This window comes from Colletotrichum destructivum, chromosome 8 (assembly GCF_034447905.1).
Source record: "Colletotrichum destructivum chromosome 8, complete sequence".
Classification (NCBI taxonomy): Eukaryota; Fungi; Ascomycota; class Sordariomycetes; order Glomerellales; family Glomerellaceae; genus Colletotrichum; species Colletotrichum destructivum.
In genome coordinates, this window is record NC_085903.1 from 1,264,433 (window position 1) to 1,286,064 (window position 21,632).

General features: G+C 55.5%; 7 protein-coding genes across 7 annotated transcripts; 4 read left to right on the forward strand and 3 right to left on the reverse strand.

The window, feature by feature from the left end:
• Position 1: 1 nt before the first annotated feature.
• Positions 2-2,812, reverse strand: CDEST_12229 (Putative F-box only protein FBXO9/FBXO48). Its single transcript, XM_062928385.1, has 2 exons — positions 2,235-2,812; positions 2-2,179 (listed from the first exon to the last, which is right to left on the reverse strand). The coding sequence occupies exons 1-2, from the start codon at positions 2,622-2,624 to the stop codon at positions 1,034-1,036; spliced, it is 1,536 nt and encodes a 511-aa protein (XP_062784436.1). The 5' UTR covers positions 2,625-2,812; the 3' UTR covers positions 2-1,033.
• Positions 2,813-3,010: 198 nt separating this feature from the next.
• CDEST_12230 (Putative mitochondrial carrier protein Mtm1) lies at positions 3,011-5,033 on the forward strand. The gene is made up of 2 exons (XM_062928386.1): positions 3,011-3,534; positions 3,601-5,033. The coding sequence occupies exons 1-2, from the start codon at positions 3,294-3,296 to the stop codon at positions 4,734-4,736; spliced, it is 1,377 nt and encodes a 458-aa protein (XP_062784437.1). The 5' UTR covers positions 3,011-3,293; the 3' UTR covers positions 4,737-5,033.
• A 339-nt stretch (positions 5,034-5,372) lies between these two features.
• CDEST_12231 (Putative uracil-DNA glycosylase family 1, uracil-DNA glycosylase, active) lies at positions 5,373-7,041 on the forward strand. The gene is made up of 2 exons (XM_062928387.1): positions 5,373-6,018; positions 6,087-7,041. Exons 1-2 carry the CDS (start codon positions 5,651-5,653, stop codon positions 6,784-6,786), a joined length of 1,068 nt encoding a protein of 355 aa, XP_062784438.1. The 5' UTR covers positions 5,373-5,650; the 3' UTR covers positions 6,787-7,041.
• Positions 7,042-10,979: 3,938 nt separating this feature from the next.
• CDEST_12232 (Putative meiotically up-regulated protein Msb1/Mug8) lies at positions 10,980-15,733 on the forward strand. Its single transcript, XM_062928388.1, has 6 exons — positions 10,980-11,809; positions 11,907-12,052; positions 12,106-12,199; positions 12,268-12,496; positions 12,543-14,881; positions 14,953-15,733. The coding sequence occupies exons 1-6, from the start codon at positions 11,617-11,619 to the stop codon at positions 15,066-15,068; spliced, it is 3,117 nt and encodes a 1,038-aa protein (XP_062784439.1). The 5' UTR covers positions 10,980-11,616; the 3' UTR covers positions 15,069-15,733.
• A 2-nt stretch (positions 15,734-15,735) lies between these two features.
• CDEST_12233 (Putative tetratricopeptide-like helical domain superfamily) lies at positions 15,736-18,727 on the reverse strand. The gene is made up of 4 exons (XM_062928389.1): positions 18,561-18,727; positions 18,346-18,495; positions 16,318-18,285; positions 15,736-16,260 (listed from the first exon to the last, which is right to left on the reverse strand). The coding sequence occupies exons 1-4, from the start codon at positions 18,586-18,588 to the stop codon at positions 15,884-15,886; spliced, it is 2,523 nt and encodes an 840-aa protein (XP_062784440.1). The 5' UTR covers positions 18,589-18,727; the 3' UTR covers positions 15,736-15,883.
• Positions 18,728-18,946: 219 nt separating this feature from the next.
• Positions 18,947-20,493, forward strand: CDEST_12234 (Putative WD repeat-containing protein). The gene is made up of 5 exons (XM_062928390.1): positions 18,947-19,087; positions 19,149-19,467; positions 19,530-19,629; positions 19,699-20,103; positions 20,186-20,493. Exons 2-5 carry the CDS (start codon positions 19,164-19,166, stop codon positions 20,376-20,378), a joined length of 1,002 nt encoding a protein of 333 aa, XP_062784441.1. The 5' UTR covers positions 18,947-19,087; positions 19,149-19,163; the 3' UTR covers positions 20,379-20,493.
• Positions 20,494-20,524: 31 nt separating this feature from the next.
• CDEST_12235 (Putative actin-crosslinking, protein FRG1) lies at positions 20,525-21,527 on the reverse strand (the record flags this gene model as incomplete). Its single annotated transcript, XM_062928391.1, has 2 exons — positions 21,016-21,527; positions 20,525-20,957 (listed from the first exon to the last, which is right to left on the reverse strand). The coding sequence occupies exons 1-2, from the start codon at positions 21,408-21,410 to the stop codon at positions 20,525-20,527; spliced, it is 828 nt and encodes a 275-aa protein (XP_062784442.1). The 5' UTR covers positions 21,411-21,527.
• Between the last annotated feature and the right edge of the window lie 105 nt (positions 21,528-21,632).

Consider the following 21,632-nt stretch of genomic DNA (forward strand, 5'->3'; position numbering starts at 1 on the left):
TAGGTGAAAGAACAATCGACTCCTCCATCAACTCTGAAACATGACAAAATCTTCCGACATGCGTTGACTATGGCATATCGCGCTACAGCATGCTTTTCGAGGAGCTTACGCAGACCGACCAATGGATTGAAAGGTATGCCCCTAAGTGAACAGCGCCTGAATTCCAAACACCACAACCCCACGGCAGTCAACAGTGTCTGTCAACACGCCAAATTGAGCCCGATGCCAGCTAGTCGGCGTCACATGGGCTAGTATCTGGCCTCTAGCTTGATCGCAAGAAAACTAGATTTTGTTACAAATCACTGGCCCCTCGGGCAAGATGGTCTATCGAACTCGGTCACCGCCACAGTGGTAACCACACAAAGTATGCAAAGCTCATCGCTGCGGCTGCTCGAGCTGTTTCTGCGAAGGGTTGCCGAAGGGCTCGGCGTAAGCTTTTCACGTTTTTATTCAGAGAGGTGATTCGTCGTCCGCGTCCCATGCCACCCTTGCGCAACTGGCGTAGGCTGATTATTGGGCAGGCTCTAAGAGGAGACGAGGGTAAACATACGGATTCGTCTCGTGAAACACAAGCTGTTACCCATCCCTCGTAAGTTAGGGACCAGCTCCGACGAGATCCCAAGGCTCTGTCGAGCAGGGTCTCGTGGCCCTTCTTGCCGAGCTAAAATGCTTCGCCAACAAGGGGTTTCGCAAGACGATACCGATGTCACCACGCGTGTTAGAATTTGGGAGGCTCCGCGCCGCAGCGAGGGGGTGCGGACGACGCGATATCGGGGACGAAGCGGGGACCCGGAGAATGCGGCCGGGCGAATTGTGGAGATCTCCGGGGTGACGGGATCTAAGAGAGGTGCCGATGCGAGTGGCACGAGGAGGTGATGAGTGGATAAAAGAGAGGAAGTGCATGGTAAGAAAAAGATATAAGGAGTAGGGGCTGGTGTGAGAGGTGCTCAGCAGGAGTGTTGGAACTTCAAGGCGACGGAAATGAAGGTTCGCATTGGCCTCGACTTGATTCGTCTACCGCTCAAGTGAAAACTCACTCGCCGACACCGTAACTCTTAACTCTACTGAAGAAGAAGGGCTTGCCGTTCTTCAACGCGAACTCGCCCAGGTCATCCGTCAGTTTGTTGTAGCTGTAGAAGCCCTTCCACATGAGCTTCGTGTTCCGCGCGCCCTTCCCCTTCCCCGCGCTCCGCACCTCCAGATACATTCTGTACGTGTACTTCACGCCGACCCCTTCCGTCTCCACGAACAAGTCCCCCTCGGCCTCGTTCAGAGGCGCGTCCGGGTGGTCCAGCGCAGAAGACAGCCGCCACCGCCCGCGGAGGCCGTGCTGCATGACAACTGACGGCAGGTGGGCGGCGGCGGCGCCGCGGTGTTGCTCGAGCAGCTCACGTGTCATATAGTGTACGACGCTGGCAGGCTCGTCGGTGGTGAGGAGGCTGATGGCAGTGCCGTCGCGGAAGAAGCGGAGATACCGGTAGTACGTGACGATATGCACGGGGCTATTCCATGTGATCTGATTCGCGTTCGCCTGGCCCGGGCGGATGTAGTTGACGGTGCTGATGTAACAGCCGTTGAAGCGAATCCGCGGCCGGTGTCTGAACATGCTCTGCCACGACGACGAGTATATCTTCGGCAGTAGCGCGAAAGTGGTGGCTTCGTTTTCGTCCCAGCGGCGTCGCGCCAACTCCTCCATGGTGACGTACTCCAGGTCTGTCGTGTCCTCTTCCTGTCCCAGGGGCTCCCAGGAGACGCCTCTTTGCCAATGGTGATGCATCCCAGAGAAGCCGAATTCTGAACCCAGGCAGACGCAGCGCCAGATCTGTTGCTCGGTAGCGACGACATAAGCAAAACGTTTGCACACTAACGAAAGGCGAACAAAGTCTCCGACGTCGAGGACAGCAACGTCCTTAAAGATGTGAACCAGAATCTCCTGGGGCATCTCCGCGATAGGGCAGGGCGGTTCCGGGTCTCCCTCCACGGGCGGAGGTGCTGCTGCGACGGAAAGGCCGGAAAAACTGGCAATCAGTTCGCCAATGGTCTGTTGCTGCGCATCTGATGGCTTGCCTGCCGCAGTTGGCCCAGCAGCCTGAGCGTCCAACGCTGACGGATGAGCCACTTTCGCGGCGGCGGCGGGGAAATGCTTCTTTCTGTATGCCAAGTCCACTCTGCTATCCATCTTGAAGCTGAATTTAGCAGCTCATTCCGTCCGTTTGAAAGGGAGTCTTGCTTACCCTGAAAGCCTTGCGATACAGCTTTAAGCTGTCGCCCAAACTCCCAATGGCCTCCTTCTCCACGGCTTCCTCAAAATGGTCCAGGGCCGATACCAGCTCCTTGGCCTCCTGCGGTGCGGATTGCACCGAACTGGGCCCTGAAGGCAAAGGCGTTGGTTCATCGAAAACCAGAGAACGGGCATATTCCTCGTCCTCTTCCAGTTGAGATCTCTTTGCGGCCGCGACCCTCGAGCTCTCTGCGGGGGCGGGTGGCTTGGAAAATGATGGTGCCTTATGTCTGGGTTGAGAGGTCTGCAATTCCGGTATAGTTTTCTTTGTATTGAGCTCTGAGCGCCATTGCTGCCGGAATGACTCCAGCTCCGAGTCGAGCTGTGGCGGCTGGTCCGCCATGATTGGCGGAAAGGGTGAGAAACAGGAATGCCCAGAAACGATGGGCTAGCAGGCCGTCGATGCTATGATAGCGACATCTATTAAGGCCTTCAAAATGTACCTGGATGGTGCTGATATTGAGTGGCGATTCTGGGGTTCTAAATGCTTTAACAACGGATCTGCGACATGAGAGATGTAGTCAAAAGCCGTCCACTCATCGTCAAGACTGGTATTGTAAGCAGAGCACGCCAAACTGGAGTCAGTCGGCGTGTAAGGTCCCCACTAGGGGCGGTGCTTATCGGTGACATTTTGTGGCGCACTGATGGATCCACATCAGGTCCAGCCAATTGGGACAGGCGCTCTGTCCGTGACATCACCTAAACGGCTCTGGGGCTCGGCTCGGCCAGCAGGGTGTCCCGGCGCGCCACCCATTCATTTCATTATCTCCGGCAAATTTTTGGGGGAGGGCCAGAAGTCGGAGCGCGCACCCGATTTCGCAGTCATGACGAGCCGACTTTGGCGAACGGGGTAAAGACCAATTTCACCCGGCCTCCTCCATCTCCCACTTGCTCGGTCACCAACACGAAAAGGGAGAGAGAGAAAAAAAGGCTTGTGAAAGCTCCTTCCCCTCCCCTACCTTTCTCTGCCCACAACTTTCCTCCTTGTCGCGCCACCTAAGTTGCCGACTGGATGACCGCAGCATCTTTCCCAAGTTCCGATTTCTCCGATCATGCACGCTGGTCCTCAATGACTGCCATCCACAAGGCCACCGGAGGTCAGGACCACGACAGATTCGACCCTGATGATTCTTTTCCGATGGCGCGCATAGTTCCGCCCAAGGATACCGGCAGTGGAGGAGGCGATGATGATATCACGGCGCCGCAAAAGATGATCTCGGCCATGTCAGGTAGTCTTTTGACATCGCTTCTAGGTGAGCCCTCCTGTCCTACTGCACTTGGACTCTAGTTCGCCCACTTTTGCTAACAAGTCCGCGCAGTGACGCCGCTCGATGTTGTCCGAATCCGATGGCAATCCCAAAACGTCACGCCGCCGACGGTCGATTTCTCAAGGCTTGCAATGACGACCGACACCCTGAAAACATTCAACACGTCCAATCTCGGAGTTACCGCATGCTGTCGGGAAGTGTTCTTCATGAACAACAATTCGGAGCTATGCCTTGCGATACCTCGCGCTGCAGAAGGCGTCGCGGCCGCCGCGGCTGCCGACTGTGCCGTCGAAGAAGTCGAACGAAAGACAATCAGCTCGACTATGGACGGATTGAGGAAGATTGCGCGGAATGAGGGGTTCACTAGCCTTTGGAGGGGCCTTTCCCCGACCTTGCTGATGACGATTCCCGGCAACATCATCTACTTTACCGGTTACGACTGGCTGCGATACAACAGTAAGAGTCCAATTGCGCAACAGTTTAATGACGATACCGCGCCATTGGTCGCCGGTGCGGGAGCCCGCATCCTGGCTGCCGCCGCCGTGAGTCCGATCGAGCTTGTCCGCACACGAATGCAAGCATCGACCGGCAACTCGACCACGGGACATCTCGCAAACGCGTTCCGAGACATCAAGGAGATGGTCGGCAACAGTGGCTACACTTCCCTGTGGAGAGGACTGACCTTGACACTGTGGAGGGATGTGCCCTTCTCGGGCCTGTACTGGTGGGGATACGAGACGATCCGGGGCAAATTGACCGACATGCGAGAGACCCGCCGCGGCCGGACGCTGGAGACCAGAGGCTCGCGAACCCAGGCACGACGCCGGTCTCAGAGCCAGGAGAATCACACGGAAACCATGACGGACAGTTTCATCGCTGGTGCCGTGTCCGGCGGATTTGCGTCGATGGTGACGATGCCATTCGACGTGGGCAAGACTAGAACGCAAGTCTATCGCGACTCCCCACGTCAGGCTCCCGGGGCCAAGGCGGCTGCAGCTGAGCAAGGCTCTATGGTGCGCTTGCTTTGGCACATCTTCACGACCGAGGGAATCGGGGGTCTATGGAAAGGATGGATCCCTCGGACCCTCAAGGTCGCCCCGGCCTGCGCCATCATGATCAGCAGTTATGAGGTCGGCAAGCGGGTGTTCAGGGGTGTGAACGAGAAGTCCAGAAGGGACACGGACTAAGTATTGACGTATCACAACTCTTCCATTTCGAGCATTGTTGGGCGTTGAGCGGGCTGCTATTGACGAAAGGGGAAGAGACCTTGGGCCTGGAGTTTGCACGCCAACAAGGCATTGTGGCGGTCTGGTTTCGAAACTGGGAAACAAAACAAAAAACGTGTACATCTAGATAAAAATGTAATGATACCTCCCTTCAAAGTGGACACCTTGAAATCTTGATCCTGGGCCCTGAAGTTGAAGATAGTTTCAACCCAAACGGGAGACTCTTAGGGTGACAGGACTCAGTATCCAATAACGAATGGATGGTGAGGTGCCTTTTCGAGCGAATGAAGTCAACATTCCGTCCCAAGAATGGAAAATAAATGGAAACTCAGGGGCAACCCACACGCTCCGCCAAGCAGCCGGGGCCACGGCAGGGCTGCAGCTCCCAGCCAGTTACCCCGTCCATTTTAAACCACTAAAACCTGTCGAGACGCGCCGGAATAGCGGGCCTGTGACACGCGTTAATCGCTTTTTTTTCCCTCCCCCTCTGGTAGGCGGTAGCGCGTCTCTACGCGACGGTCCGCAGACCAGACCGGCACTTGGAACTCGACCCAGGCGGCCCAGGAAATCTCGATTACAATCCTCCTGGAGAGCCAGCCTCCTCCCCACACATCTACCTCCATCCACATCGCCTCTCTTTCTCACTGTACGGAAACTCTTTCTCGAAAAGTTAAACCTGTATTACCCATTAATGACCCATTGAAACCTTTGTCCCTTAGCATCGATCACAATTGAACGAATTCGCCTCACCAGTTTCATAACCTTTCTCTGTCAGCTCTCAGCGAGGTCCAAAACCCTTCCTCCTACGTCACCGCCTCCCTTTCGTGTCTCCTCGCACATCGGCATCTTCCTTCCACTCCTCAACCCACGTCGTTATGTCCACCCTCAAACGCAAGGCTGGTACGCTGTCGGCCGCCGATAATAAGAAGCCCAAGCAGGATGGCAGCATCATGTCCTTCTTCGGAGCCCCGAAACCGGTGGCCAAGGCGGGCGGCGCGGCCGCACCACCACCCGAGGCCTCTTCGCCCGCCACCAAGTTCGACAAGGCCAAGTGGGTCGCCGGCCTGACAGCCGAGCAGAAGGAGCTGCTGCAGCTCGAGATCACTACGTTGCACGAGAGCTGGCTGGCGCTGCTTAAAGACGAGGTCACGAGCAAGGAGTTCCTCGACCTCAAGCGCTTTCTGAACAGGGAATCGGATGCCGGGAAGAAGTGGTTTCCGCCGAAGGAGGATGTATACTCTTGGTATGTTCCTCTTGACCCTGCAACAATCTGCCGCTGTGGCACAACCCAGTCCTTACTAAGAAGCACAGGTCCCGTCATTGCCCCTTTAACAACGTCAAGGTGGTCATCCTCGGCCAAGATCCCTACCACAACCACAATCAGGCTCATGGCCTCGCCTTCTCCGTCCGCCCACCTACCCCGGCGCCTCCCTCGCTCAAGAACATGTACATTGCTCTCAAAAAGGATTACCCGACCTTTGCCCCGCCTCCTAACAAGGGCGGTCTCTTGACCCCCTGGGCGGACCGTGGCGTCCTCCTCCTCAACGCTTGCCTGACGGTGCGCGCCCACGAGGCCAACTCGCACGCAAACCGCGGCTGGGAGCGCTTCACCCAAAAGGTCATTGACCTCGTCGCCACTAAGCGGTCCCGCGGTGTAGTCTTCATGGCTTGGGGCACCCCGGCCGGCAAGCGCGTTGTCAAGGTGGACGCCAAAAAGCACCTGGTCCTTAAGAGTGTGCACCCAAGTCCTCTCAGCGCGTCCAGGGGCTTCTTCGACTGCGGGCACTTTAAGAAGGCCAACGAGTGGCTGGTAACCCGATACGGCGCTGGCGCCGAGATCGACTGGGACCTTAGCGGGGCCAAAAAGGTCGAGACGATGGTCGCGGAGCCCAAGACCGTTGAAACCGACAAGAATGATGAAGTGAAGAAGGTCGAGATAGAGAAGGAGACGGGAGTCAAGACCTCGCCTAAGGAGGCTCCTGAGGATTTGACCGAGGACGAGACGGCTTAATGAAGGTATGAGATGGAACAGAATCGGGCTGGCGTTCTGTCTCGAATATGATTGGAATGACATGAGGGTGGGGGTCGGAACCGCCGCTTTATTCGGGCCATCTACTAGGAGTGGTTTGGATGATATGATGACTTGTAAACACTAGATGATGCAACCTGCCGCAGAATTATGAGAGACCACGCTTAGATGCATGCTAGACCGACCACTGGATGACTTGTATTGGTTGTCCTCGCGCGGAATGAAAGAACTTTGCATAACGTAACGAAACCATGTGTTTGTAGCCGATCGAGGTGAAAAGGGGCAGTAGAGGTACCGATGCCGATGTTGAAATAAAATAACACAGGCTCGTGTCCGGGATAGGGAGGCTTTACCGCTTCGTCTGTCTTCTTCCACGTCTCCGTTCTCCGGTGTATACTCCAATTCCCACTGCGCTTTCCGGCTCCGGTCCCGACGCTGATACGGATCATGCTAGCCGGCAAGCACGACATGGCCTCCCGAACTACAAGAACAATAGAACTGGACATGTTGTTTGCAAGGCTTCTATTTGTTCCAGTTAATCTACTGAAGGCGTGTGAGCTGACCGCAAGCCTGAACCTTTTCTACATGCTTGCAAAATCGACACATGTCTCCCGGCTGGTGTTTGAGCGTTGCTAGGCACGCTGCATCATCGCGCTCCACAGATCACAAGTCATCTCGAAGTCTCAATCGGGTGCCGGAGCTTACATCATCCATCGGGGCCTCAGGGTCTTCTTGCCTGGTTTGGAGCAGGATTAGATTGGGTGCAGCGCCACGCCGCCTGTCGGCGGACGAAAAGGAGTTCCAAAACTACACACGCAGTATCCTGAGATATGTTGACAGATCTGGATGCAACGAATTGCGTAGCGTCGGTGGCTGCAACTGTTTCCTAGAGGCCTGGGGCTGTTTTTCTTTTGGGGGGGGGGGGAGGGGGTTAGCTCGAAAACGTCACTCTGGCGGCTGGAACAAGACACCCCTGAGCTCTTCCTGTGATACTGACAAAGGCGGCCGGCGCCCTCCCTTCTTTTCCTTTCGTGTAACCTCCGTGCCCGGAGACATCGTCCGATAATCGAGGTGGTTTAGCGATTTTGTGGAGTCTGGACAGACACTTCTGATGTTGATCAATCGGCAGCACGACCAATCTCCGCCCAAGGAAGGCCCAGAGGAGAGTTTCGCATCCGACTTCGACCACTCAGAGCCGGCGGAACAAACGCGAACAGGCCAGCAAACCCTTGGAACGTCCAGATCGTGTTCATGCGCAGGTGCCAGGAAACCAATACTCCATCTCACCGGGCGGAATGGGACGCATCTGGAGTGTTGCCATATCATGCCCACCAGCTTCCATGCGCGTGTTCTCACATCGCATCATCGTGATCTGCCGAACGAGGCCGTGGCCACCTCGATCATACTTGTCACTCCCTCGGCATCCAAAGATACGGCCACGCGGGTGGAATCAATGGTAGCTAGATGCCGTCATTGCAACAAATGCTGGGCCTGGAACGATCAACAGTGATGAAGCACGGGTACGGCGCCCAACGCCCAATGCAAGTGATGAGCATGCTGCTGTTTGTCAGGCTTTGACAGAACCACCCATCCCCCTCCCTAGCCGAATGCCAACGCACGTCGATCAAGCGCACAGGGCACAACCAATGGCCTGTCCGGGCGGGGTCTTCGGCTCGGTGGATGTGTACAAGACCCGGTTCTGGATGGGGCGACAACGGGGATGTGCTGGCACCGACCAACTCATGCGCAACGAGGCGATTTCACATAGGATCAACCCGACCTACTAATCGGAACATTGGCGAGTTGGGTGCGCCGGGTGCCTGGGGAGGCGCGGATGAGGTGGTCCGGAAGCAGAGGGCGCTGGCTGTAGTGTTGTTGCGGCGTCCTATCCAGAGCGGTGTCTGCCGTGATGGCGCCTCTTGTCTGTAAGTTTCTTTCCCAGCATCAATCGCTACCGAAGGTGTCTGTTGGTCTAGTTCTCGTCTCTTCTGCTTCATTGACGCATACTACCCAGCCGGGACGCGCAGGTGGGGCGGATGCGCGGGCGCCGGACGACTTACAAGAAGCGAGCGACAGGTTCGAGACGCGTCTCGCCGGGGGGTGAGCATCTGTGGATCGTAAGTCATGCCTTGTTGCTTTCCAGTCGAGAGATTGCCGCGAGACATGAACTCGATCCAAGTGGCACCAAAACGTTGGAGATGCAAGTCGTGGTACCGCGGTACGGGTGCCCTCTGAGATAACATGTACTCGGTCCAACGACGGTGAGTCTCTGTTGACGACAGAACAGCCGATATAGTTTTGTTACTTTACGCTTGTGCAGCTGTGCTCTGGACCTAGACAAAGTGTGGAAAGTAGGCAAAGTCCGAAACGAGACGAAGACAGGGTCTACCCCCACCCGATTGGAGTGCCAAGGGGACAGAGTGAGGTAACGGCCCAGGAAGGGAGAGGGGCGATGTCAGAGGCTATCAATGCTGGGGCTTTTATTTCATTTAACACATTTCCTTTCTTTGAGGAAGAGCTCTGGTCGGGGGCGGGCGGACCAACAAGGTGCATTCCGTTCATCTCCTTCTTCCCATTGCATGTGGACTGACTGTGTCTTTTTAGTAGCGTGCAAACTCCGGGCTCCACTCATTCCCCCAAGTATGCTCTATACCAACCGACCTACCTTAGGTAGCAACGCAGGGCGGACGGAGCTAACGGATATGTACCGGGGCTCAATTAAGGTGCGGACGACAGATGGGGATCCCACGCTTGGCCACCCCAAGCAGCAAGCAACAAGAGAGAGACATGGTCTCATGTAATTCATGGGCTGCACCAGGCCAGGCCGGCTACATTTCTCCAAGCAGGACTGTGGATAAGAAACATCGAAAAGGCTCTAATCATCACACCAGTCGGAGAGAAATAGAGAGGGATGGGCAACCCGACTCTGTGACCGCCGGTCGTATGCTCAGAGGAGGACGCATCCTGGCTTTGGCATGGCTAGAAGGAAACGGTTCCATCCATCCGTTCGATCTGTTCACTCGCTGAGGAAGATGAAGCCGATACCAGACCTGCTACATCGTCTCTTTCGTCCGAGGTTTTCTTGTTCGCAGTAGCAGGCATTGCATGAGTTGCTCTGCATTAGCTTGGATGCATGGAACTTAGCACCGGGGTGTTGCGCGTCGTCCAGTGCCGTTCTGATCTATCATGTCTTTTCCTCTTTTTCCATTATATCCGACGCCGCTCGTCTGGCTCTGGCCCTGACTTTACCTCCGCCTCCGCTTCCCCCTCAGCATCATTGTCATCATCGCACTCCCCACGTCTGTGTGACTCGGTCAAATTGTGAGTCGTCCAGGCGCCGCAACTCCTCGACCGTTTCCTCCAACCGATCAATACCATACTAACATCTTCGCCTGAGATCATAGTCCTCAGCCACCACCACCAGCAAGCAACTAGACCCCCACTGTAGCATATCCACCCCCCTACCTAGGTACTTAACCAACAGCAAAGACTGAATCAGGAGGGCTTTCAATCAACCCGGCCGACAAGATTTCCGTCAGATTGTGCCTGAGGCGAACCGGCAAGACGACTGGTCGGCGTTGACTCTCACTTTTGAGTGGTCGGCGGCAACTGAGGCGGCCCTCATTGGCGTCGGCTCTCGAGTAAGAGAGTGGTCCGTGGCACTGGACCAGGGTCCTCGTTCTGGCGATTTAATTTCATTTCAGGGCCTGTCGTGCACCTCCCCGTCTCTCCCACTCCCAGGATAATCAAGCAGCAGTACTTGTTGCTCGAGTGCCACTAGCATCACCCGATAACCCGTACACGGCCGACAAGTAGAGACTCAAACAACGGGCCCGCGGTCTTGCGAGCCCATCAGACGCCGTCATAAGCTTGCACGGCGTCTTACGGACAGGACCAAAAATCAAGTAAAAAATAGCATCAACAACCCCTAACTCACTGCGTTGCCGCTATTCCCCATCGGGCTGCCACATCTGCGTCGTCTTCAGGTACCCGCCTGCGGCGATCGTCACACAAAAGGTACTCGTACCCACCTCGAAAAGAGCAAACAGGGGGGTTCAAATAAAAAAACAGAGGAGAAAGAGAGAGAAAAGAAAGAAGGAAGAGTACAGAGTAGGCAAGAGAGAAATAAGAAATAAGAAAAAAGACTCCATAGACAGGCACCGCACCGGCAGAAGCCAAGCTTCCAGGGGACCTCCCCCCAAATATTCCCATTTCCCTTCCTTCTCCAATTAATAGCCCGCCCGCCATTCATTCGCCCCTGAACGCAGAGGAAGAGAAGGAGCAGGCCTCTCTTTCTAGTTCTTGCCCGAGCCCAAAGCACATTCAGCATCACCGTTTCTCCTTCCATCCTTTCTCTCCTTCTTATCCTCCCCCTCCGTCTTTCTCTTTCCTCACTTACATTCCCCTACTGGAGGTTTTCCCTCGTTTCGTTCAACCCAGTCTTTGCTTTCCAATACCTTCGGCTGCCGATTGCCCGTCACCGCAATCTCCTAGTTGAATTCCTCGCGTGGTGGACCGTTCCGACAACGTATTATTGAAACTGGAATCGACAAACGCGCAACCTCTCGCTCGCTTGACGATACTTTCCCCTATCGTGACCGCTTTCGCGCCCACCCCGCCAACTCCAAACCGACGCCGAATATTAGACTTTCCGCGTCTTAGGTCCACCCATCAAGCATACGACTTGCGACCGACACCTCGCCGAGGTGGTTACGACCACGATTGCCCGTCCATTCTTCTCTTCGAATGCCTCGCGCCTTTCCCCGCTCCGACCAACAATCGCCTCGATAAAGGCAGTTCTCCACCGACGACATGCCCAGCCTCTTCTCTCGCCTGAAGACCAAGGACGGGTCGCAAAAAAAGTCCAAGAAGGGCCCCAACTTCGATGCTGCTGACCAGCTATCCGCAAAGCCAAAATGGGACGACGCCTACACGAGGAAGACGGTCGAGCCTGAAGAGATACAGGACTTGATCAGGCGTTGCACCGGAGAGCTGAAGGCACGAGGTGGGTTTGACATACATCCTCCACCACTCCCAACACCGCACCTTGCCTCCGTGCAATCTGTTGCGCCTATGACGACTAACATCTTTCTCCGATATAGCTCTTGACCACCCTTTCCTCCTGTTGCCGTTCCGGCCTACCTCGGACCCTAGTGCTGTCCGGACCTTCATTCGACATTTCTTCGATGGCGCCCAGCCTCTTCGTGGCGAGTTTTTGTCGCAAGAGCTGCGCATGACTGAGCCAATGGTGCGTGACCTCCACCAAGACAATCCGTTCTGGGCATGCTAACGTACTGCAAGGTCATTGCGGGTGTGGTCAAATGGTGCTGGAGTCGCCTCTCAGGCGGTGTTGTGGGCTGGGATGCGTACGAGCTCTTCAAGGTTGGCGAGCAAGGTATATTTCACCAACTCGTTGATTCCCCCAAGCTGCATGGTGCCATAGCTTGCTTACACGTCTCCCAGATTCAAACATGGCCAGAGACTCCTTCAAGACCTTCATCCCCCTCAGTGTTGAAAACGGAGCCCGGTCGTGTATCATCTTCGATTTTTTCGACCTGCTGTCTGCTATCGCCGCTCATGGCAAGATGAATGGTCTGGGAGGGCGCAAGCTCTCTCGGATGGCCGCATGGTGGGCGTTCGAGCACAAGGACACGGGCAGCGGCTTCGAGGGTGGCTACAAGTCTTGGGCAACGTGAGTAATATTGTCCTCACCAACCGACACAACTAACTCGTCGCAGTGCTGCCGACGCCACCAGCCATCTCTTCTTCGCGTACCTTCGATCCTTGGCTCCCCAGAAACAAACTCAAGGCGCAATCTCTATGCTCCCAATGTCTCTGCAGAAGCTGCTGCAGGAAACTGAGTACCCCCCTCAGAGACCGTCTTTGATGCAATCGTCTACGTACAAGGTAGTCATGATTGTCGACGCTGTCTCGCCGACGCCTTTTGCCCTTCTACGCCGAGCAAACCACTTTCAGTACCGCGAGGAAGACCGAGCTCTACGCGAGTTTTCCGAGTACGAGGACCCAGTGAAGGCACTGACCGAGGAATGCCGCCGTGTGCTGAAAGCAATCTCGTCTGCCAACCAATCCCAAGTTTCGAGCGCAAAGCACTCGACGAGCTTACGAGATGCGTCATGGTCACGGTTTGAAGACATCGGCTTCACCAGTGCACTCGAAGATGACGACGACGACGACGATGCTGCTACTGCTGCTGCTGCTGCTGCTGCTGCTGCTGCGCGCAAGCCGCAAGGCCTGAGAAGTACTCCTGCGGCCGGAAACGCTGGTCTGGGCCGACCGACTACGCCTTCTTGGGCCGATTTTCTTTCTTCTGGATTTGTGGACGATAACCCCAACAGCCCGAACATGCTGTTGCCTCCTGACAAAGTTCTTCCCCCCATCGAGACGGCTGCGCGCCAACGAAGCTCACAGTCTCACAACCCGAGACTAGAATCCGATCGTCTGGAGCCAGGAGAACTGGCGAGCATTGCTCGATTTGACCTGGACGAGAGCTTCTGGTGGGTTTGGATGAGCAGTCTCGCCCCCGAAGAGACCCAAGAGAGGAAAGCGGCCTTTGGTCGCTGTGCAGTTATCGAGACGGCTATCAAGCGTGGTCGATGGTTGGTCATGGAGGAGATGGTGGCCGGAGCAGCCCCAGAGCCCCAGGAAGGCGCCTATATCGCTGAGAAGAAGGGATTCTTCAGCTGGACTAGACGCAACAAGGGCGTCAACCGTCGCAAGTCAACAGGAAAGCATGCTCTCGAGAAGGGCAACAAGAACGCCGATCCCAATCTCAGCAAGTCAAGCATTGGACCTGACCAACAAGCTCGAATTCAGGCGGCTGCCGCTCAGCTGCAGGCGCGCCAACAGCAAGAACAACAGCAGATGCTCCAAGTACGCCGAGGAAGAAAAGACGAGTCGACAAGAGAGAAGACAAACAGTGTGTTGACTCTTCAGCCCGATATCATGCGTCAAGCTTCCCCGGCGATGAAGTGGGCAAACAAATACGACAAGGACGCGATTCGGGAGGCATATCTGGCAAACAACGCCACTGGTCGCGGCCTCGGCGTCTCTACCATGCAAAGGAACGGAAGTCATGACCACGAGCACGCGAACAGTCACACCAACGGAGACGAGCTTCGTCCTGAAGTCCCAGCCAAGTCTCCCTCCTTGCAACCGCAGCCGTCCCCATTGACGCAGAACTCTTCATCGGGTTTCCGCTCGCCATCCCCGCTGCCGCCCAACCACCGAGATGACGAACCTAGGGTACCGTCTGAGAAGGAGATGGAGGCTCCGAGCGGTCTTCACCCTGCCAACCGATTCGAAGACGGCCGCAGCTCTCCACTGCCTCCGCCCAAGGATTCGTACGACTACGGACGGGAAAACATGTTTACGCCGGAACCGAATACCAGCCCCAAGGACAAGAAGTCGAAGAAGCTTCACAAAGAGAAGGCTGGCGGAGGTGGTCTCCGCAAGCTCTTTGGCCGCAATAAGAACCGGAACTCGAAATTGCCTGAGAACGCCGCCGCAGATGTGAACGGTATGCTCCAGCGCGAGACAGCAACCCCTGAGCCGCCAAAGCCTGCTCCTTCTCCCGTCCCCCAGCCCATTGCTTCAGAGTCCAACCTTCCCACACCAACACCAGCAGAGGCTTACACCACGCCATTGGAGACTCCTCAGCCAGCCCCAGTTGAGACCCAAGCTCACGAGCCGCAGTACGAGCCGTCCGTTGATGAATCCCTCTCTCGAGTCGATACCGAGGATGCCAACGAGGCTCAGAACGAATTCTCACGCTTCGACCAAGGGCCTTTGCAAGAGCAGCCTGCCTTTGTCCCTGACGACGATTCCGAGGATGCCATTCCACCCCCCATCGCGCGACATGCGAAGACCCCCGAACCGCCCACGGAGACCTCGCCTGCCTCGCCCGATGACGGACCTCGATCCCCGCCTGCGTTAGACCGATGGGCACAGATCCGCAAGAACGCCGCGGAGCGCGCGGCGCAACGCCAGAGCGAAGAGCAAAGCCGCGGCGGCTACAGCAAGACCACTGACGGTGACGACGACACGAGTGGAGAAGAGAGTAAGTACCATGAACCCACTTGCCGAAATATACCCAGTTGGAGATCTGACAAGGGCTTTCTTTCTTCGCAGCGATCGAATCTCGCGTAGCCCGTATCAAGGCTCGTGTTGCCGAGTTGACGGGTAACATGGAGAACTCCCAGGGCCCTCCCTTGACGGTTGTCCGAACCCCTCCCGCCCACCGCTAGATTGGAAGTTTACATCCGAGCTGCAAATGCCGGGGCCTCGGTTTTCCCTGGTTGCTCGAATGATTGTAGCGGCAAGCATCACCAATACGATGCTATACAAGTGGCGCCTCTTTTCCGGTTTCTAATTATTCCGAAATACTATGGACGTACCCGATTGCCGGGTCCCTGGCCGGATCTAGGCTATTCCAGTTATTAGTCGCTAATACCTTTCTTACTGTCTTGCTTTTGCGGGTTGTTACACAGAAGATGATACCACTAGAATAGCAAGCCGATCACGCACAATATCAATGGCAGGTTTTGATTTTTTTTCTATATGCAACGACTCAAGACATGTAGTTGCATGAGGAACGAAGCCATCTGCCGCCGTTCTAGCTTGGTGGGCGGATTGTGTCGTTGCTTGGCCCAAATTTGATTTCCTCTGTGGTCGCCCGCCCCCGGGACGGGACGGACAAGGCAGAGAGGCAAGCAAGACTGGACTTGCTCCAAAGATATCAAAGATACCGGCGATGAAGATATATCGCGCAATGGGACCAAACCCGGGTGCACTGTTCAGTGAAACCGATGCTGGCAGGATCACAATACTGATACGTTCAGTCGGTCCGTCAGCTGACTTGTGGATGATGGGCAATCCAGAGACGTCGGCAAAACTGGGCAAGTTGCAATGAGTTACTCAAGAAATACATGTCCTACACCCAGTACATTCCCAAACGCCGGCGCTGAATATGCTTTATCGTCCTCCCCTACCTCGTCCAGCTACAGTCTTTTCTCTCAAGCCGCCTCTTCATCCGTGTAATCGTACAGCCAGGGAACCTGGTCTAGTGTCCAACACCACCCGCGACCCAGTTATTCCATTCTGGGTTACCGGGTTGCGGAAACAGGCCCTGGCCCTGCTGTTGCCCCTGCAGCGCGGGTGCCGCGGGCTGGCCCTCCCGAAGGCGCTGCTCCTCCTCCTCCCGCCTGTGCTGTTGCTGCCTCTGCTGGCGGTAGTAGAGAAGGAGCACGAGCGACAGGGCGATGAAGACGATGATGAGGCTCTCGGCGATGCCGTCATCCTCAAGCGGGTTGCCGTCAGGACCAGTGCCGCCAATGGTGTCGTCAAATATGTCATCGTAGTACGGGTCGTCATAGAACAGCTGATCGTCTTGCAGGAAATTGGCGATCCACTCGCTGAGTGACCAGTCCTTCTTGGGTTCTGCTTAATCCGTTAGTATCCGGAGCACTTACGCGGTAGCTATAAATGGGAACCTACTGGGATCGTCTTGAATCGAGTGGATGGGGCCATGAGTAAAGGTGTTCCAGGCGCTTCTAAGGCGGAGCTTCAAGAGACTCAGGGTGACGGGGAGATACGCTTCCTCATTGACCTCGAAAGCTTGGTCATAGTACCTCTTGGCAAGGTGGAAGTCCTGGGTCAGTCCGATGCCGTTCTCATGCATCCAGCCCAGGTTCCAGAGAGCTTGGGCGCTCTGCGAGTAGTCCGAAGCGCCAGTGTAACATTGAACGGCCTTGTTCACATCCGGCTCGGAACCAATACCATGAAAGTAGTAGTCGCCCATCTTGACTTGCGAGTCCACATTCGACTGTCTGGACGACCTAGTCCAGTACATGAGAGCAAGTCTTTGGTTGTCCAGCAGACTAGAACGGGTGTGTCGGAGACCAAGCCACTCAGGGAGTGGCAGCCAGTCCGGCAGCGGGAGCCTCGACTGAACGGGATCAAGAATGAACGCGACGTTGTTCTGAGCACGCTCGTACCCCTGTTCTGCCGCCATGACATACTCCAGAAAGGCCAGCTCCTCGTCACCGTAGTAATAGGCTTGATTTGCCTCGGCCCATGAAGAGACAAGAGGCTCGGCTTTCTCGGCGACGTTCTTGTAGTATCCCAATGCCATGGAGCATGTCTTGTCGCGGCCTACGCCGTTGTAAACCATCTCAGCAAGGTAGTAGTGTGCTTCAATCTGACCATACCGGGCGGCGAGCTCGAAATAGTTATTAGCGATTCGAACGTCCTCCGCTCCACCTTGGTCCAAGTAGAGAACACCCAGCTCGATCTGGGATGGCGCGTAGTCCTGTTCCGCCGCTGCCTTGAAGAGATCGGTGGCCATGGCGATGTTCTTGGGCATTCCGTATCCATGGAGCATCATCAAACCGAGGCCGTGCTGAGACTGGGCATCTCCATGCGAGATACCCCGCTCAAACCACCTCTTGGACTGGTCGAAGCTCTGATCAACGCCGTCGCCTCGGAGATACATGCGACCGATGAATCCGGCGGCCTTGCTTGCCGTCTTCTCGATGCCCTGCTTGTGATTTTCCATGATACGACCGTCCTTCTTCCAGTATCTCTTGGCAACAGTGAAGAAGTACTTGCGAGCGAGATCTAAGTCTCGGTCTAGTCCTCTCTGTCCCTCGTAGTAGATCCGTCCAAGATTATACGAGGCCTTCGCGTCGCCTTTTTGCGACATTAGGTCGAGGTACTCGATGACGTCGTCGATGGCGGCATTGGCGTCCGAGTTAGGGCTCACCTTGATGGCGTTCATGCCTGCACTCGAGGCACTCGCACCCTCACCGTAGACACCGCCGAGCTCGTCGGCAATACGGTACGATTCAACGACCCAAGCCATGCCACCGGGAGGACCCGACCGGTACCATTCTATCGCCTTATCCGCCACTCTCTTATAGTACTTGGTTGCCATCTCGCAATTCTTGGGTGTCGCGATGCCGCTGTGGTGCCGGTAGCCAACGGCCATCTCTGCGCGGGTATCGCCCTGGATCGCAGCGAATGTGTAGTAAAGCAGCGCCTTGGCTTGGTCGAGCGGAACAACATGGCCGATTCCTGTAGCGTGGTAAAGGCCGATCATGTACTGCGCCGTGCGGTTGCCGTGGAGCGTCGCGAGGGTCTGGTAGTAATCGAAGGCAACTTTGAGGTCTCTCGGATAGGTGTAGTTGCCGTAGAAGTTCATGTCGGCCAGAAGGTAGAGTGCATCAGTGTTGTTCTGCAGTGCAGATTGCTCCAGCAGCTTAACAGCCTTCAACAGCGGCCCGGTCACCTTTGTTTCCTGTACCGGGCTGCTGCCGGGAACCGGAGCAGCATTAAGGCTAGGTACAAATTTGAGGGCATATCGGAGTACCGTCCAGACGAGAGTGTAGCGACGTTCGCGTCTTGGGTAGGTGCGGGGTGGAAGTTTGACCAGTTGTTCGAGGGCGAGTTCGACCAATTCCGCTCCTGTGTCATGTCAGTTCTCGCTTTCGTAAGCCTCCCCCGCCATCGCGACATTGTACATACCGGGCTGCTTCGGATGGGGGGTGTTGTGTTCGGAAAGAGCATCCGTTTGTATCTTGGCGTGTTTTCCTTCGCGGTCGCCATCGCTCTTTTCGTGCTCCTGCAAGACCTTTTGCTCGTTGGAACAGAGGACGACAGCGGCCTGCAATAGCACTTGTGGATATGTCAGCTTCCAGCTGTGTACTAGTAAATGCCAGATAAGAGTTGATAAAACTTACGGACGAGCCAGAGAAAAGAACGCCTCATTTTGGACGAATATTATGTGCCAAAGTCAATCGCCAAGGTCCGCGACATGTTATTCCGCGAAGACACGTTTTGGTGAGCGAATGTCGGTTGGTGGTTGCAGTTGTTGCGCAGCTTGATGCTTTCAGAACAGCTGGCCTGGCTCTAAGGTCCACGTAGTTGGTAATTGGGAGCTCCGAACGGACAGGGTAGTCCGCTCCTCGAGACGTGATTGGACATTGGTCTGATAGCGGATATTACCATTCTACCGGTGCTCTGATGATGTGTCTTTTTTTAATTGCATATATCGGGGGCTTGCATCAAAGAGGCCTGCTGCTATCCTTTCCTTCATTAACACTTGGTTCTGGCTATGGACTAAAGTCTTGTATCTGTCTGCATACTAAGTTTCTCACCGGCTAGAGGTGAATATAAAAGAGCCATCATCCTTCCGTTTCCATAAATCGATCGAGGTTGAAAGTGCTATTTTGCGTTTAGGTAGTGTTTATCGAAGGAGTCTCATCTGGTGAGTTGAAAGCGCTCGGAATTTTCTTTTTGCTCTAGGCCCATGCTCACAAACGACACAGACCCCTGCCGACAAGATGTACAACCTCTCTTGTGTAGATGGCCACCACTTCTCGAGCCCGCATGATGTTTACGTTCTTGATATCCAACGGCTTGGTGCTGGTCTCGGTGCCATCTCTTCGGACCAGAAACTCAGCCTCTTCAACCCTGCCCGACTGGGCCAAGGCCCTGTTAAGTCGTATCCGACCAGCCATGGCAACCTGACGTGCTTCAAGACATTCGACTGGCAGAACTCAATCGTCTGTACTGCAGGTGAAAATGGAGAGGTCTCGGTCTGGGATATGAGGGAATCCTCTAAGCCACAGGTTGCTCACTTTGCAGGTAGGTGTATAAAATCAAACTTGGGTGAGCTCGTGAACGGAGACCACTAATACGCCATCCAGCCAGTCAAGCGCCCGTTCTTTCCTTGGCCTGTGATTCTAGGACAAGCACAATTGCAATCGGAACAGAGTTTCAAAACCATGTAGCATCCGTACTCCTGTGGTACGTCGTCTGTCCCTTCACATCCGACTCTATCGCCTGGGAACACAAAACCATTGACAAAAACCATAGGGACATCAGAGCCGGTCCGGCACAGAAGCTCCAGTACGACGAAGTTCACAGTGACGACGTGACGGAACTCCGCTTTCACCCCTCTGAGCCGCACGTCCTCCTCTCGGGCTCGACCGACGGGCTGGTTAACATTTACGACACGCGTATCTCGGATGAGGACGAGGTTGTCATCCAGACGCTAAACCAGGGCTCGGTCCACCACGCCTCCTTCCTCGGCAACACCGAGGTCTACGTGCTAACGCATGACGAGAAGCTCGCAGTCTACAGTGTCGCCGAGGACCATGGCTCGGGCGCCGCACTCGTCGACTTTGGCGACGCGAGGGAGAGTCTCGGCTGCCAATACATCGCCAACGTGACAACCAAGGTTGACGGCAGTGGCGCCATCGTTGGTGCTGGCTCGCAAGAGTGAGTTACCCCCCCTCGGCCAGAACTCGTGAATGGGCGTTTCGACTTGTAGCTAATCTGTTTTTCTTCTTCTTTTTCTTAGCCGCCAGGTCTTCGAGTTAGTACACCTGTCGCGTACGACAGAGGGGGGCTGGGGATTCGACAAATCGAATAGTGTCGGTCTGCCCGGCGGCCACGGAGAGGAGCTCGTTCGCTCGTTCTGCTTTTATGACGATGAGCAAGTCGTCTTTACTGCAGGAGAAGACGGCAACATCAAGGCATGGAGACCCAGCTGAACACCGAAAGACAAAGAACAAGAAAACGGTCGACAGGAGAAAAGAGTTTCGAGCGAATACTGCTTTTCTTTCTGCCATGTGAGATTCTTTTCGCCTGGGTATCAATTGTCCTCCCCCTACCAAACCGGCCAAGTCGCGCGGAGCTCTTAGCCATACTTGTCATGTTTGCCCTTGACCTTCAACATGAGCAGCTGTTCATGGTAGTCGCCCTCCCTCCTCGCCCTCTTCAGCTTCCTCACTTCGTCGTCCTCCAGCCTGCGGCCCACAGCCTCCTCGAGCTCCTTGCGACTGATCTTCTCCTTTGCCTTCTCCTCCTTGCTCGCCTTTAGTCGCGGCTTGAACCTCGCCTGCATCCGGATGCGCCAGGTGGTATTGAACGTAATGGATTCCTCATCGCCTCGGACGTCGTGCGACGTGACGTTGGGCTTCGGTGGCTTGATCGCGAGGAAAGTGTCGCGCAGAGTCTGGATCTGGAACGTGCCGGGTGTGTCTGCTGTCGCAATGATGTTGAACGATTCGAGCGGCGAGACCGCGGCCGAAGTCGCAGACAAGACGCCGTTTTTGTCGCACCCGAGGTAACTGCCGTGTGTTAGAGCCCCTGCTCCCATTGGCAATATGCCTGACCTTTGATACTTACTGTCCGTGGTGGCCCTTGAACCTGAATTGTTCCGTCCCAGCTATCCTGTTCGCGACCCAAACTTGTCGCACGTCGTGTGGCTCCGCTGTCGCCGGGTTCGCGTCGACAATGTTCTCAATGCCCAACGTAAACACCTTACCGACGGCATCGCACGCTAGCGCCGTTGGAGGGTCTGTCGGCAGGACGAACATGATGGGACCAACGACATCCGCCACAGCGTCGGCAGACACCCAGCTGTCGTCGTCGTTGTCGGCGTTCGTGTTCGCATTCTGTCCCGTGGCGCCGCTGGCGCGGGCAACGTCACCACCTTGGACATCACGTTCCTGCGCCTCAGCATCGGTGCGCTTTCTCTTCTTCGGCTTCTTGTCGCCCTTGAACGACAGGGGCTTCACCATCGTCGACTTTTCTCTCGTATTTGGCGTCCCGCTCGAGAGGGGCCTTGACTGGGAATGTGGCTTGCTGATGGTACACGATTTTCGGCGATAACCGGCGGTTTCCAATGCTGAGTGGTGCTGGAGCTACGACGTATAAACTGGCGATGGGATCCAATCCGGGGCGAGGGATGCCCGTGCTATGTTGATTACATAAGCTTTAAACAGTGCCCCTCCCCCACCTTG

What these genes read in the sequence shown, in the direction of transcription:
- CDEST_12231 (XM_062928387.1), top strand. Translation starts at nt 5,651, where the DNA reads ATGTCCACCCTCAAACGCAAGGCTGGTACGCTGTCGGCCGCCGATAAT. An exon ending in AAGGAGGATGTATACTCTTG is followed by an intron (nt 6,019 to 6,086) that starts GTATGTTCCTCT and finishes TAAGAAGCACAG; the next exon opens with GTCCCGTCATTGCCCCTTTA.
- CDEST_12230 (XM_062928386.1), top strand. Translation starts at nt 3,294, where the DNA reads ATGACCGCAGCATCTTTCCCAAGTTCCGATTTCTCCGATCATGCACGC. An exon ending in TCTTTTGACATCGCTTCTAG is followed by an intron (nt 3,535 to 3,600) that starts GTGAGCCCTCCT and finishes AAGTCCGCGCAG; the next exon opens with TGACGCCGCTCGATGTTGTC.
- CDEST_12233 (XM_062928389.1), bottom strand. Translation starts at nt 18,588, where the DNA reads ATGAGGCGTTCTTTTCTCTGGCTCGTCC. An exon ending in TTCTTTTCTCTGGCTCGTCC is followed by an intron (nt 18,496 to 18,560) that starts GTAAGTTTTATC and finishes CATATCCACAAG; the next exon opens with TGCTATTGCAGGCCGCTGTC. An exon ending in CTCGATTCAAGACGATCCCA is followed by an intron (nt 16,261 to 16,317) that starts GTAGGTTCCCAT and finishes CGGATTAAGCAG; the next exon opens with AACCCAAGAAGGACTGGTCA.
- CDEST_12232 (XM_062928388.1), top strand. Translation starts at nt 11,617, where the DNA reads ATGCCCAGCCTCTTCTCTCGCCTGAAGACCAAGGACGGGTCGCAAAAA. An exon ending in CGGAGAGCTGAAGGCACGAG is followed by an intron (nt 11,810 to 11,906) that starts GTGGGTTTGACA and finishes TCTCCGATATAG; the next exon opens with CTCTTGACCACCCTTTCCTC. An exon ending in CGACACGAGTGGAGAAGAGA is followed by an intron (nt 14,882 to 14,952) that starts GTAAGTACCATG and finishes CTTTCTTCGCAG; the next exon opens with CGATCGAATCTCGCGTAGCC.
- CDEST_12234 (XM_062928390.1), top strand. Translation starts at nt 19,164, where the DNA reads ATGTACAACCTCTCTTGTGTAGATGGCCACCACTTCTCGAGCCCGCAT. An exon ending in ACAGGTTGCTCACTTTGCAG is followed by an intron (nt 19,468 to 19,529) that starts GTAGGTGTATAA and finishes TACGCCATCCAG; the next exon opens with CCAGTCAAGCGCCCGTTCTT. An exon ending in GTTGGTGCTGGCTCGCAAGA is followed by an intron (nt 20,104 to 20,185) that starts GTGAGTTACCCC and finishes TCTTTTTCTTAG; the next exon opens with CCGCCAGGTCTTCGAGTTAG.
- CDEST_12229 (XM_062928385.1), bottom strand. Translation starts at nt 2,624, where the DNA reads ATGGCGGACCAGCCGCCACAGCTCGACTCGGAGCTGGAGTCATTCCGG. An exon ending in TGTATCGCAAGGCTTTCAGG is followed by an intron (nt 2,180 to 2,234) that starts GTAAGCAAGACT and finishes TTCAGCTTCAAG; the next exon opens with ATGGATAGCAGAGTGGACTT.